Raw genomic sequence first — 15,947 nt, 5'->3', positions numbered from 1 at the left:
CGCACTCTCAGAAGACTAAGCAGTGAAGGTAAACAGCGACGGACCGGCTGGGGTTAGGGTGAGGAGTTCTGTGTGTGTGTGTGTTGTGTGTGTGTGTGTGTGTGTGTGATTGTCCATTCTCTTGCTCCATCAGAGGTCCTGATCTTGGAAAAAGAGACATACAGGCACCAGCCTATTCACTTCACCCCTGACCTAAGGCACTCCTCAGGGCTCCTTTCTGGCTCCTCAAGAGAGGTGCAAAAACAACAACAATCTTTAGCGTCGTCTTTAGCATTTTATTTTAATCAATTTTGGAAATGGAAAAATCTTTGCCATGGAGAACATGCTGGCCACTTCTGAACATCAAACACACACAACCCCCCCCCGCCGTTCACACAGACGGAGGGGGGGGGGTGTTACCTGTCGAGGGTCAACAGCTGAAGTTTCTGTCATTGTCAAGTACATTCAAAACAGAGTGTCTGCTTGCTGACGGGTTGTTTAATACGACTCTGGATTATGATTTAACAGGGGGGAGGTTTATGAAAGTTTTGCCAGATAAAAAAAATAAAGCAATAATTGGAATTGGAAACACGAGCACATTGGGCCTCTGGGAAAGACATCAGCCGCCGTCTGGCCCCTGACAGCTACGAGCACGGTCCATCATGGAGCCGCTGCACAGGGATGAGACAGGACCAGCTCAGACTGCAAATGAGAGGAGCCGCTGTCTCAGAGACGGCTGAACGGTTCCCACTCAGTGGATGGAGTGACTGGAATAATACAGATGATGGATCTGGTTTCAGCTCAAAGTCACCTGACCATCTCAAATGTATACAATTATATTAATACCCACCACAGAAATGTGTTGCTTTCAATACTGACATGGATTGAAGAAGCTACAGATTAAAATGCTATTTGATGTCAATGTCGATTTGGAATATATGTTTGTGTTAATATTCATTGTCAGCTTTGGGTATTTTGAAGTGATGCGTGCATGTTATATGGTCAGAGTACATCTCCCCATCGGATGGTAAACTAGATAAGGGCTGCTACATGACCATGACCGGAGGCTGTTCTCAGGTGATCTCACATCGGCTCCTCTCAGGTGAACTCAAGTCGGCTCCTAGCGGACACGTGCGGGAATGTCCACACGTCGTATGGGTCATTCTCGACATGCCGGAGCGTCTCATCCAATAGAGCCGTATTAAACGAGTGGGTAAACGCCTTCAAAGAAATTATACAGCTTTTGAGTCCTTGTCTCAAAAACGTTCAAACCCTAATACTGGTCATATTTTAGGAGCATTATCCAATATAGCTTAATATGCGTTTCCTTTTCTGTGAAATCCCAAAAATTATTATTAATAAAAAATGAAATGTTATGTGGATGGCCCAGTTACCGGAAGCGTTGATGTAATCATTAATTAATTGAATGGGTCTTGGCCCGAGCTGTGGAATGTGATGTTTTTTTCTCGCCTGGCTCTTTTTGGGCGCGCGCTCACGGACACGCGCCCGGCCGCTCGAGCTGTGAGGTACAACAGGATAAGCTCGTCCCTTTTTCTTTTTTGCACGATTTGATTGGACGAGGAGACGTCTCAGGAATTTCATGAAACTATTTAAATAGCACTTGGCCCCCTCACTGCAATGTTAGTTTTTGAGCGGCCCCTACCAGCAAGGACCTATTTATAATAAAGCAAACACAGTAGAGCCTTTTACCATCGGGACTTTGATAAAGAAATACTAAACTTCTTCTGGAGGAATATTGGTGGAATTCTATCTATATTGGGGGATTTTATCATATGTGTGTGCTGTTTTCATCAAGCAGGTGAGTTGGCAGCATTTCGTGTGTTATGAGAGTTTATTCCCACTGTATCTATGACTGTGGCAGGATTCACTCGCAATTTGCATTGTCAGTTTCCAAGCTGTTAATAACAAACAGGTCATATTCGCGTGTGAATGTCGGTCACCCCGCTGGCAAATACACTTTTAAAACAAATAAACAATTTATTGCTGTTGTTTCGTCCATAGAGGCAGCGAGGTCTTGTCCCACCATGAAGCTGACAGGAGGGCTCTGTCTGCTCCTGATGCTCTGGAGCTGCGAGGGCGCCAGGGTGGCAGGTGAGTTCAGGAGGGTGTCCTCATCAAGAGCCTGGTTATTCCTTATAGCCTGGTTATTTTATATAGCCTGTTTATTGCTTATAGCCTAGTTATTCTTCTCGCTGCATCTATTGTCCTATACTGGAATTTCTCCAAAGTAAAACTCATTTGCATGCGTTATTTTATTTAATTGTTTTTTTCTGTTTTGAGAATGTGCTGCGAATTTCCATTACATCCGAAAACACTGGAAGGCAAAGTGCCTTTTCAGACAAAATATCTCACTGCTTGTTATTCATCCTCTGCAGAGAGCCGAGACGACAACAGTGTGTTCGACCTGTTTGAGCTGGTCAAAGTCCCAAAGAAGAACCACGGGGTCTCCCTAGTGAAGGGAGACGACCCCTACAGTCCTGCCTACAAGATCCACAACCCCAACCTCATCCCCGCGCTCCCTGACAACTACCTGAGGAGCATCATCGACTCCATCCACGCCGAGAGAGGCTTCCTCCTCCTGCTCAACTTCAAGCAGTTCAAGCGGACCCGCGGGAGCCTGCTAACCGTGGAGAAGCGCGACGGCTCTGGGCCCGTGTTCGAGATCGTGTCCAACGGGAAGGCCAACACGCTGGACATCGTGTTCTCCACCGAGAACAAGCAACAGGTGGTGTCCATCGAGGACGTGGACCTGGCCACCAACCGCTGGAAGAACATCACGCTGTTCGTGCAGGAGGACCGGGTCCAGCTGTACGTGGGGTGCGAGGAGGTGAACACGGCGGAGTTGGACGCGTCCATCCAGACCATCCTGACGCACGATACACCTGCCGTGGCGCAGCTGCGGCTCGGCAAAGGAGCGGTGAAGGACACGTTCATGGTGAGAAGGAATGCCGTCGTTGACGTGTTTGAGTGGCCAGGTATTGTAGTGTCAAAGAAAGGTTGACCCTGAAAGGTTTAAGTCCCGCATGACTTGGAAATACCAGTGCGTAAAACGTATCCAAACGTGCGTAATTGATCGTCGATGAGGCTGTTTTTTCCTGATGTACGCCGATATGTGTTTTAGTGTTGAACACCTTTTTGTGTTTATCATACATTGCTGTAATTGCTCAAATTCTCGTAAAAGTTAAGCGTGTGAACGTTGCTGCTTTCAGGGAGTGCTGCAAAACGTGCGCTTTGTGTTCGGAACCACCATAGACGCAATCCTGCGCAACAAGGGATGCCAAAACTGTGAGTAATTACCCGCGTTATAAGAGAATAGTATATCAACGTTAAAAAAAGGATTGTTAGCACTGCTGAAAGATTAACATTCAACTTCTTAACCTGGGATTTGCAATAAAATGAATTACATTTCAACAACTGTTAAAACTGTTTTGGTACAGCCCTGCCAACCGACACCATGATCCTGGAGAATTACAACGGCTCCTCCGCCATCCGGACTGAATACACAGGCCATAAGACGAAAGGTAAACACGGCTGCCCGTCGCAAGCCCTGTGTGGCCTTCTCATTAGAGACAGAGACACAGACACAGAAAGACACACATAGACACACACACACACACACACACACACACTCACACACACGCGAACACCGTTCTTGTGTTGAAGTCAGTCAAGACAATGAACTTCTTAACAGAGGCAGATAAGGATAGATTTCATCCATCGGGGCAATTTAGAAGGCGGCATGTCTCCTCCATGTATCGAAATTATGCATTTATTGCAAAACTACAAAACTTTCAAAAATAAGAAAAGCATATAATAAAATAAAAAAATAAAGCAATGTTTACAGAGGTTGCGAACTGTTGCAAAATTAATGGGTTTTGCTTCGGTACGATAGTGCAAGTTATGGCCAAAGCACATTCAGTAATCAGAAATAATGTCACTGCTGACCAACTCCTGTCTTTGGACCCAAACTCCGCCAGTCACACCGAATTGGCACACCTGATTTCATCCAAAGTGATTTTTGATGTTTTGTTAGCCCTGACCATGGTGAGTATCTTTTGGTGTGTCTGTGTGTGTGTGGTTGTGTGTCCGGGTGCTTGTGCGTGTGTAGACCTGCAGATGCTGTGTGGTTTCTCCTGCGAGGACCTGGCCAGTATGTTCAAGGAGCTGAGGAGTCTGGGGGTTGTGGTCAAAGAGCTTCCCAATGAACTACGACAGCTGGTGAGTAGGAGAAGCTGCGGCTGTGAACCCAAGTGTTCAGGGGGACTTTGATTCCTGCATACATGTGTGTGCTGTATTTTGTCAGTTTGGAGGTTTTGTAAAAGGTTTCCATTTCCCAGTTTGTATATATATATATAGATTCAGATATCTGGAATATAATATATACATAATATAATAATATCCTATATTTCCAACTCTTAAATTCCTACTCTTATTAGATTTATAGCTGCTACATAGATTACGTGTCTCTTGTCCTAAGAATCTCATGGCTCAGGACTGCTACAAGTGTTTTACGGTATATCTAGAATCTCTTGAATAATCAATCTCAGACACAGTCTGTTAAACCCCTTCCGAATCTCAACCAGAGCTCATCGTTGTGTTGTCTGTTATTGAATCATTTCCTCTCACTGTGTCTAGACGGTTGAGAACAAGGACATTAGGAACCGCATCGACATCCACAGCGGCGTGTGCATCCACAACGGCATCGTGCACAAGAACAGCGAGGAGTGGACCGTGGATGACTGCACCGAGTGCAAGTGCCAGGTGAGTGGGGGGAACACACACGCGCTAACACATATATACATGGACACGCACACAAGCACTCACACACATTCAAACATGCACACATACACTCGAAGGCATGTGGTGTGCATGCTGTTGGAGTTCAACAGAGGCTTTTGTTGTTGAAATGCTTGGTTGGAGCTTTAACTTAGGTTTGGTAAAACCGCATGTCATTAGAGTTGCTGGGATCCAAGCAGGGGGTAGGAAAAGTAGGATCAGGGAGGAATATGTCATATTGTAATCACCATTTCTTCATTGGTCCTGGGTCAATAAACCACATGGTTAGATATTTATACAGGGATGGGTTAGACCGTTACCTCTGAGTCACTTGGAATACAGCAACCGAGGTTGAACTGGCCGTAATGGATTGACTTGTTTTGGGGCCCCCAACCAGCCCCGCCCCCCCCCCCCCCCATTACCTCTAGTCTTTTGTTTGAGTTCTGGTCTGGTTCCAAGTTTCTTTTTGGCACCGTATGCAATTGAAGGGGGAGGTCATGAACTGCAGGGGTCTGCCTTTTCAGCCAATACGGCCCTCTTTGGTGGTTTCTTGGCATTAAAAACCCAGGCAAACACAACCTGTGGCTTGAAGAAAGTTTATGGGACGCTTGCACGCCCGTGGGTTCATTCTCCTGCCTAAATTGCCATGTCGGCTCTTCTAATCCAATCTGTGTCCTTTACACAAGAAGCTAAATCTGCGTCCAATCATTGTTTCTCAATGCCATTTTAAGTTGTTCACTAACCAACCACAGGCGGGGGTTGGCTCTTCACGCTAGCATAAAGCAGTATTATCAAAGACAGTGTTAAACAGTAGCATTGCTTCCAATGTCAAAATATGATTCAGATATAGCAATGTTTGACGCTGTTGGTTTTTAACGGCGCCATACCAGGGTAAGGGGTGAGTTCAAGATGAGAGTGAGGGTCAAAGCTAGGGTCAGGGTCACGTTGGGAAGGAACCAGCCATTGGAATTCACAAAACAATGTTGAGGTCATAAAGCACATGCTGAGAGCTGGTCCTCTGCAACATGATTTACAGGGCTTACCGTCTTCCCCTCATAGGACTCTGCAATAGTCTGCAAAAAGATCTCCTGCCCGCTCGTCCCCTGTTCCACCGCCACGGTGCCTGATGGAGAGTGCTGTCCACGCTGTGGAACACGTAAGTGCATGTCCCACACCCACAAATATATATATATATGTATAGACACATATATATATATACAGACTCTATATATGTATATATATATAGAGTCTTTCTAAGGGACTTTGCCTTAAAGCCATGTGCCAAAACGTGACTTTTCCTTGCAAAAACAAAACAAGAAACCACAGCTATTTCCCTATGTGAACATAAAGGTTTGTATTCAAGAGAAACCATGTTGATGTTAGAGATGATCTAACTGAAATACCATCCCCGGCCAATGAAAAGCCCTCTTATGCGCTTGGGAACATTGGGGCTTTGTGTCACGGAAGAACACATCTTTGGATCTGTGGAGAGCTGGAATGGATGTAATTGGTCTAAATTGGTTAAAGTGGAATGGAAAAGGGGTCCGCTGGTTTAGTGGAGACATCTTCCTCACAAAGGAGAAGTGGCAGGTTCCACCCGGTAACAGTATGCCGGCCGGGCAGCAGTGCCTCCACCCTCCAACTTAGGTAAACACTGGAGGGCCACATTCAGCCACACTTAGGCTCCGTGTTGAAGTCATTGTAGGACCAAGGCCATGTTTGCGATGAGTGTGTGTGTGTGTGGTGAGTGCGGCCGGTTCGTGTTTTCTCTTAAGGAAAAACATTTGTCAAATGGGGCATCTCTGTGTAAGGACAGAGCCTCCGTCTTATTTTCCATACTTTGTTTGGCTTTTTGATCTCTCTCTCTCTCTCTCGTTCTCTCTCTCTCCCTCTCTCTCTCTCCCTCTCTCTCTCTCTCTCTCTCTCTCTCTCTCTCTCTCTCTCTCTCTCTCTCTCTCTCTCTCTCTCTCACTCTCTCTCACTCTCTCTCTCTCTCTCTCTCTCTCTCTCTCTCTCTCTCTCTCTCTCTCTCTCTCACTCTCTCACTCTCTCTCTCTTGTTTTCTCTCTCCCTCTCTCTCCCTCTCTCTCTCTCTCTCTCTCTCTCTCTCTCTCTCTCTCTCTCTCTCTCTCTCTCTCTCTCTCTCTCTCTCTCTCTCTCTCTCTCTCTCTCTCTCTCTCTCTCTCTTTAAGTGTGTTCCTGGACAGTGTTTTAACGGAGTAGGATTCTGTGTGTCTCTTTCTTTGCCCAACGTCTCCCTCTCTGTTCCCTGCTCAGCGAGCGACTACGCTGAGGACGGCTGGTCCCCCTGGTCCGAGTGGACCCACTGCTCGGTGTCGTGCGGGCGAGGCGTCCAACAGCGCGGCCGCTCCTGCGACCGCATCAACAACCACTGCGAGGGCACCTCCGTGCAGACCCGCGACTGCTACCTTGAGGAGTGCGACAAGCGCTGTGAGTCTGGGCCGCCCCAAACATCAACGCAAGTCCCACATCCTCTCGCGGCCTTGCCGCACACAATGCACCTGGGATCTTCACCACCTTACCTTTTGTTTGATTTCCCATCCCTTTTCTTCCCTCAATGACCTCAGTCAAGCAGGACGGCAGTTGGAGCCACTGGTCTCCGTGGTCGTCCTGCTCCGGGACCTGCGGGGGCGGCGTGATCACCCGCATCCGCCTCTGCAACTCCCCCAACCCCCAGCTGGGCGGCAAGGACTGTGAGGGCGAGGGCCGTCAAACAGAGAGCTGCCAGCAAACGCCCTGTCCCAGTAAGCCATTTCCTTTCAATTGCAGCCACCGAGTACAAGTCAGGACTGGTATTCTGAGTGAACCCTCTGATTTGCTCATCAGCAATACATATCAGTGTGTTCTGCGTCTGGATGCAGGGGAAGATGGCAGGACCTTGACATTATGAACCCGTACATTTTCCCCTCTATTAGAATGTGATATCACATGGTGAAAGGCAATGGCAAGACAACACGATCCATTTATAAGACCATGTCTTGTTTCTTCCTTCCCCATCAGTCAATGGAAACTGGGGGACGTGGTCTCCATGGGATACCTGCTCTCTCACCTGCGGAGTTGGTTCCCAGGCCCGTAAACGTCTCTGCAATGACCCCATGCCAAAGCACGGTGGCAAGGAATGCATTGGCGATGCCAAGGACACACAGCAGTGCAACAAAAAAGCCTGTCCAATCGGTGAGTATCTTCTTGGCCTTTTCTTCAGGATTCAATTGTCCAGGTTTCCATGTGTGGTCCGAATTCTGAATGTTCTGTTGTGTTATGTTTCGGTAGATGGGTGCCTTTCCAATCCCTGCTTCGCTGGAGTCAAGTGCACCAGCCTCCTGGAAGGAGGAGCACTGAATGGCTCCTGGAAGTGTGGAAAATGTCCCACAGGCTACAGCGGTAACGGCATTAAGTGCAAGGACATTGACGAGGTAAAGAATTCATGCTTTTGCTGTAGCCTCTACTGATCTTATCACCATATTTCTGTTCATCTTGTGGGGGGTTGACATTTTTTGACATGTTTCAACATCTGCCATCTGACCTAGTCATCAAAACTGATTGTTATCTCGGCCCAAATTATTTTTTATAGTGCAAGGAGGTGCCTGACACGTGCTTTGAGTTCAACGGAGTGCACCGCTGCGAGAACACAGACCCCGGCTACAACTGTCTGCCCTGCCCACCGCGCTACTCTGGGACACAGCCTTTCGGCAAAGGCGTGGCAGAGGCAACAGCCAAAAAACAGGTGATGAGTACAGTCTTGTTTTCATGTCAGTACTTCCCTTATGACCTGAACTGATAAAAAACGTATCTGTTTACATCTTGAGGAGATGAGCTGGCCGATAACAACATAGCCTTAAGGCCAGATTTTAACAGTTTTATACCTTCAGTTTTATCTCAGTATTCTGGCATTCCAGAATGCTAACAATCCTATCCAAACAACAACTCTATCTACTCCCCTTCTAGGTGTGCACACCCCGTAACCCCTGTCTCGACGGAAGTCACGACTGCAACAAGAACGCCCGCTGTAACTACCTGGGACAGTTCGCCGACCCCATGTTCCGCTGCGACTGCAAGCCCGGATATGCAGGCAATGGCCATATTTGCGGCGAGGACACAGATCTGGATGGATGGCCCAATGCTGACCTGGTGTGTGTGGAAAACGCCACCTATCACTGCAAAAAGGTAAGTCCAGAGATTTGGTTTAGCACTGGTTCGACTTACGGGATGGCAAACTGCAATTGGTCAATGGTCAACATTGTGATTTTTTCCCGCCGCAGGACAATTGCCCCAACCTACCCAACTCTGGGCAAGAAGACTACGACAAGGATGGGACTGGAGATGCTTGTGACAGCGATGATGACAATGATAGCATTCCGGATGATAGGGTATTTACCTTAAACTGTTTGTTGTACAGCTTGATTGTGTGGGCAATGCGTGAGGTTTTACATACATGCATGCCCTCAGGCCCTCTCCAGGCACGAGGCCTTTCAGAACGATTATACATTCATCATTCATGCCACCCAATAAAAAAGCTCACTTGACACAGCGGCAGCACAAAAAGCAAACCTTTCTCCGGCCCGGCTGTCCGAGCCAAACCACAAATTCCAGCACCGTGGTGCGCGTCTCAAGGAGCGGCTGTGTTTCCTCGCTAATCCCGACGTTAGGGTTGAGACAGAGCCCCAATATAAAGCTCCCTTTCATCCATGGTCTCTCCCTGCCTCGTAAATAGATCCTCACATGGCCTGTAAAAAAAAATTGAAACCACAAGTTTAGCACCTGAAAGCATCTAACATCGCCTGAGATGTGTGGGCATCAGGGAAAGGTGACTGTTTTTCCCCTTGGGACCCACCTGTACAATGGCCTGTCTGTCTGCATGGCTGTCTGTAATAATGCACGTGATGTATTTTGTACCAATACAGGAGACTTGTTTTAGATTATGACCAAAGCATTTATGACACCATTAATATTTAAATCAACTGGTGCATGCAAAAGTGCACGTCTTTTCTCCTCTTTCATATCATCCAGCTTTTTCATTCATACATATGTATTCTCCCATTTCTCCCTCATGGGGAACAGGACAATTGTCCGTTCGTGTACAACCCCCGGCAGTACGACTATGACCGCGATGACGTGGGAGACCGCTGTGACAACTGCCCCTACAACAGCAACCCGGACCAGACGGACACCGACGGCAACGGGGAGGGAGACGCCTGCGCCGTGGACATCGATGGGGACGGTGAGCTCCCCACCTAAACACTATTGTTATCTAAACTAACAGAGCTCTCTAAGTAACCCACCATGGATTGGGGTATGAAATGCGCAGGATTGACATAGATCATTGTGACTGACAAGAACACGTTGTAATGTCTGGCATCACACAAACTATGGCCAGGTTACATTGCCTGGGCTGTTAGGGTGAGGGTTAGGGTAAGGGTTAGTAAACATTGTTTAGTCAAAACAATGTTTGAGGAATGTGTGGAGTGTTTGACTTGAAGGAAAGTTCAGGCCCAGATAACATGATGTCGTAGGTCGATTATCCTGACTATCTCTTTGGGTTCTCTCCAGGCATTCTGAACGAGAAGGACAACTGTCCCTCCGTGTACAACGTGGACCAGAGAGACACTGACCTAGATGGAGTGGGAGATATGTGTGATAACTGCCCTCTGGAACATAATCCTGATCAGGTGTGTGTACATAACCCGCCCCAGCCTGCACCACCTCCCCCTGCCCCCCCCCCCCCCCCCCCCCCCCCCCCCACTCCGCTCGCCCAATCTGCTTTATAAACACACGCTCCGAAACACTTTACCACACCCTGTTGTCTTCCACCCCACTAAACAACGAAATCCACATCTGCCATGCAGTGACTTTCCCCCACGACTAAATCCCAGCATACATCTCTCAATCCCTGTGACAGAGAGAGCTTTGATTCTTTGCTTGTTCAGTCGTCTAAGCTTCATTACTCCAATGCGTAGGTGAAGTTGAACTCTGGCCCTGCTCAAGGACACATCAGTGTAATAAGGCACATTGGGTGGAGGGGGGGGGTGTGGGGGGGGCGGGGGGCTTAGGTCCTTTTCAATGGGCCATTGAGGTTAGCTGACCAGGCCGCAGTGAGACAAGAGGCCCCGGGGAGTGATGATTGCTGTGGAATGGGCTGGCCCTTGGCTATGTGCATGCCTCATCTGAACACCATGGGCCCATCCAGTCCACCTGTGCCATGCTACACTGAGAAGAAGGAATGCAGTGAACAATTGGACACAGAACATAAAGCAGGAAGAGGCACACATTGGCTCGTGTTCTATTCTATAAACGATTTCAGTTGTGATAAAAGTTCTCAAATGCAGTAAACCGCACCGTCTTCCAGGGTGTTCTTCACATGCTTCTTTGGTGTGGATTCAAATACCAATCGCTAGACAAAGCGACAAAGGTCATATCTCCCCACCTGCCTGCATTCTACGCCCTGTCTATCTCCACGGTGGTATCCTCAAAGCAGAAGGAGAAGTGCTTGTAACCTGGCCAGCAGCAGAATGCCTTGCATTCCTCGCTAGGGGGCTGGGGTTTAGCTGTGTAAGACGAAGCAAAGCTCAGCTAGGTTCAGCGGGAGGCGTGGAGAGGCGCGTGGAATGGACCACTTAATTGGCAGGAGATGAAAACCGATGACAGACTTTCTACAAATGGAGCTTGGCAGCATTACAGAGACAAGAGAGCGATTTGAACCGTAACAACAGACGGTGTAATGAAACCCTGGGAAGCGAGGGGAATGACAGATAGAGGCTTGCCGAGCGGCATGGAATGTGATGTAGTTCTGTTCCAACGTCAGAGTAAGCCGTCCCCAGCCTAACCTAATGCCTTCACATTATCCTTCTTCCACTCCCAGGTGGATTCCGACGACGACCGCGTGGGCGACAAGTGTGACAGTAACCAGGACATCGATGAGGACGGACACCAGAACAACCTGGACAACTGCCCCTACATCCCCAATGCCAACCAGGCGGACCACGACAAGGACGGCAAGGGAGATGCCTGTGACCATGATGACGACAATGACGGTATCCCAGACGATAAGGACAACTGCAGACTGGCCGCTAACCCCGATCAGCTGGATTCTGATGGTGAGTCGGTTCACTTCAAGCATTATGCCATTTTAAGGAAGTACATAAAAATAGGCTTTGCCAATTCATGGCATAGATCTTGCTGACTGTGAGGGACACAATTAGTGCACCTTGCTATACAGCCATTTGGGTTTATTTATTCCACCGTGTCTCATTGTCATACGCCCATCCATGCAGTGTCAGATGTACAAAGTGACCTATGAATCGTTACTGAGATAGAAGATAATTAACATTACTGTATGCTATATATATTTTCCAGGTGATGGCCGTGGGGATGCTTGCAAAGACGACTTTGACCAAGACAACGTGCCCGACATCTATGACGTATGTCCAGAAAACTTTGACATCAGTGCGACAGACTTCAGAAAGTTCCAGATGGTTCCCTTGGACCCCAAAGGCACCTCTCAGATTGACCCCCACTGGGTGGTTCGCCATCAGGGCAAAGAGCTGGTCCAGACTGTCAATTGTGACCCTGGCATTGCTGTGGGTAAGTGACACCACGATGATTGCATATCCTTTGTTGTGTGATTTGTTATCTCTCCATTTTTCATGACAAAGAACTGGGACAATGGCTCCATTCGGCAGTATATGCTTGGCAACTATTTACAGGACTTCAAGGGCCTCTGTCTGTGCTTATTCTCCACCAGGTTATGATGAGTTCAACGCGGTGGATTTCAGCGGTACGTTCTTCATCAACACGGAGAGGGACGACGACTATGCTGGCTTTGTGTTTGGCTACCAGTCAAGCTCCAGGTTCTACGTGGTGATGTGGAAGCAGATCACGCAGACCTACTGGTCCAGTAAACCCACCAAGGCCCAGGGCTACTCCGGATTGTCCATCAAGGTGGTCAACTCAACCACAGGACCAGGAGAGCACCTGAGGAACGCCCTCTGGCACACAGGCAACACCGCTGGACAGGTAACGGCAATGTCCTCTAAAACACACACAGCTGGTACGTTGGGGATTTTATGAATCAATTCTTATTGATGTTCTGTTGATTTCCTCAGGTGAAAACTCTCTGGCACGACTCGAAGAACATTGGCTGGAAAGACTTCACTGCCTACAGGTGGCATCTGATCCATAGGCCCAGAACAGGAAACATTAGGTAGGGAGAGAGTCTTCTGAAACACTGTGGGGTCAATGGAATGCAGTCCTGTTCTTTATTGGTGTCTGACAAAGCCTTATTGTCTCTCTTCCTCAACAGAGTGGTTATGTATGAAGGTAAAAAGATCATGGCAGACTCTGGCAGCATCTATGACAAGACCTATGCCGGTGGAAGGCTTGGTCTCTTTGTCTTCTCACAGGAGATGGTTTACTTCTCGGACCTCAAGTATGAATGCAGAGGTATGGATCTCTTTTTTTATTTTATTTTTTTTAATCAAGTAACAAGTATTAGTCAACCAGATAACAAATGATGAGGAATTGGCTGAACTAACCACCGAAATGTGTCTTTTTTTTCTGTTTCATTTACAGATGCGTAAAAAGCATGGTGGAGCGATCTCATTGGAATGCACCTTTCTGTATAAAGTATGAACTTGAATAATGTTATTCTAATTCAAAAACGAGTGGGCCGATTCATTTTCCATAAACCTTCTCTCTTGCGGCATGTACACACACAGACAGTGCTTGGGGCACTTGGTCAGCCTCAGAGTAACTCGAAGCGGTCTTTCAGACAACGAACCGACTGGCAGATGGCCAGATGTTGGTCAGAGGGACGGCTGGTCGCCCATCCTTCTTTCTTTTCAACCCTGCTGTCCTGGTCTGCTAGAGGGCTCGACCAACACTTTGTCCGTTCCCAGCTCGTCCCTATCTCATTCATCTGTGCGGCAACCGCGCCACACAGACTGTGCTCTTCAAAACCTCCCTTTCTCCATCTCTCTCCCTCTCTTTACCTCTCTCCCTCTATCCACCCCTCTCTCAAGCTCTCTGCCCCCCTGCCTATCGGCTCTGTGCCATCCTGCCTCACCTCTTGGGGTAGACTTCCCAAAGATTAGCTGATAATTATCCCCTCTCTTGCACCTGATCTACTGGGCTTGCCGATTCGGAAAGACTCGTAGGACATTCAAACTAAAGTAACAAGCAGTTCCTTTTTCTTTGTGTTTCTGAATGTTGTGATCAATCTATTTTTTAAAGAATACAGTTGGGTGTGTGGTTGGAAAGAGAGAGAAAATGATAGTATGTTGTGAAAATGCCCATGTGCTGATTGTAAGAGAGGGAAGGTAGGCACCAGGAGGTCTTATGTTCGTATCCATCTCCCCTCCTTTGCTGGCTTTTTTTGTTTTGACACAGCGTTTGACACTGAAGGCTTGACGTTTTCACCACATGCTTTGCGCTACTCTAGGACACTTGAATGGCGGGTGTTTTTCAGCTTCAAGTTGTTCTCAGGGTGAGATGAGAAAATGCCCGATTACAAATCTAAGCACAAAAAATGATTGGAATATATTAAAGATAGCTGTATTTTGTAATATCATCAGGCCCCTTCTCCCAAAATGCCTTTTAAACAATGGCAAAGTCTCTGATGGGTGAGATACATTTTACTGGAAGTATTTCTTTGACATTTTTTATTGTGTAAATAAATGTAATTTATTTTTTTTTGCGGCCTACAATGTAGGCCGCAAATAAAATTTGAATACTTTCGAAAAGTATACCCTACTCCACCCATACCCCCCCCCCCCCAAACAGCTACAGTTCAGCAAGTGATTCATTATCCCCTTCTAAATAAAATTTGATCACCCACCACAAACAAAAGAAAGCCTTCATACCTTTTTTCATACGCCTTTTGAAATTATTGAGATCCTATTGCTACTGTAGCATGAGTTGTAAATATGAAATATCCCCCTATTCCTCTTTAATCCCATCTCCAGCAAAGACAAACTAACTAAAAACAGAGATAGTTCACTGGGAGAAGTTAATAGATGATTTCCGCATTACTTTTTACGTTCAATGCTCTTTTAAGCAAATAAATTATCGTACCGTTTTGTCCTGGCTGTTCGTGTGAGGTTTGATTTGTGTGTGTTTGCGTGTGTGTGTGAGAGATAGAATGCGTGTGTGAGTGTGTAGATAATTGCTATTTAAATAATTTATCAGGATGCGTTTCCTGAGAGAGCGCGTCCGTCTGTATAAACGGTTTGCACACTGATGTGAGGATGTTCTGTTCCTCGTCCTTCCTTTTTGTCTATCATTGCTACCATTATTTTTGTATAATTAGTGTTGCTTGTCTGTATTCATTTTTATACGTAGTTGTACAAAATAAAAGAAAACGAAGTGCTGTTTTTATCAATAGCAATTATTTTGTTACATATACTTAAGTACAATAAATAGTTGTCTAAATTCTGTATGTATTGTCAGTTTTTGCTGTTGTTCTATCGTTTTATTGTGTATCATCAGAGCAGAAAAAACTCCATAGAGATATCTGAATCTTTCACATAGTTCACTAAAACCATCACTAAGTAACTGTAGTTTGACTAACGGGGTAACTACACAGGGTAACTACACAGGTAGCTACATGAGAAGTCTTTAACTTCATGTGTTATGCATTGCATTATGCAATCTAGACCAAGTATTTGATTCCAAACTGATAGGGTCTTGGGTTTGATTCCTGAAATCCACCATCCTTCCTGGATTAAACCTTGAGCAAGATGATTAAAACATTCTCACAAATGAGACTTCAGATTCATATCTAAAGTCTGATGCAATCTGGTTCACTTTTCTTTCTTCATATTTGTTTCAACCAATCATGTTGCTGGAGCCCGGGAGCTTTAAGCGTGTAATTGACAAACTCGGCCAGCACTAGTAAATCTGCAAAGGATTCAAATAAGCACAGTGTGTAGCCCGGCTGCTGTAGAAATTTGCTATCAAAATCCACTTCTGAAATAATCATCCACTCGTGCAAATTAGTATTCTTCGGTAGACAATCTCCATCACGAAACAGGAAACAATGCATAACCCCGCCCATTCTTTTCTGGTTTCCAGCCAAGGCCCTGTGCCAGCCCTCCCCAGAAATTCAGCTGTAACATAGAAGCTCTTCTGGATGTGAGGTTCCTTAAACCTTGCCTTTA

General features: G+C 46.7%; 1 protein-coding gene across 1 annotated transcript; it reads left to right on the top strand.

The window, feature by feature from the left end:
• The first annotated feature begins 1,614 nt into the window (after positions 1–1,614).
• thbs1b (thrombospondin 1b) lies at positions 1,615–15,224 on the top strand. Its single transcript, XM_030344916.1, has 23 exons — positions 1,615–1,798; positions 2,002–2,091; positions 2,376–2,935; positions 3,210–3,285; positions 3,438–3,521; positions 4,109–4,218; positions 4,636–4,761; positions 5,836–5,932; positions 7,054–7,227; positions 7,365–7,541; positions 7,798–7,971; positions 8,068–8,210; positions 8,369–8,521; positions 8,743–8,961; positions 9,057–9,164; positions 9,856–10,015; positions 10,345–10,463; positions 11,654–11,888; positions 12,148–12,375; positions 12,536–12,807; positions 12,897–12,994; positions 13,094–13,233; positions 13,363–15,224. Exons 2-23 carry the CDS (start codon positions 2,025–2,027, stop codon positions 13,368–13,370), a joined length of 3,528 nt encoding a protein of 1,175 aa, XP_030200776.1. The 5' UTR covers positions 1,615–1,798; positions 2,002–2,024; the 3' UTR covers positions 13,371–15,224.
• Positions 15,225–15,947: the final 723 nt, after the last annotated feature.

Source organism: Gadus morhua, chromosome 21 (assembly GCF_902167405.1).
Source record: "Gadus morhua chromosome 21, gadMor3.0, whole genome shotgun sequence".
In the NCBI taxonomy this organism is placed as follows: Eukaryota; Metazoa; Chordata; class Actinopteri; order Gadiformes; family Gadidae; genus Gadus; species Gadus morhua.
This window is presented reverse-complemented; position numbering and strand designations above follow the sequence as displayed.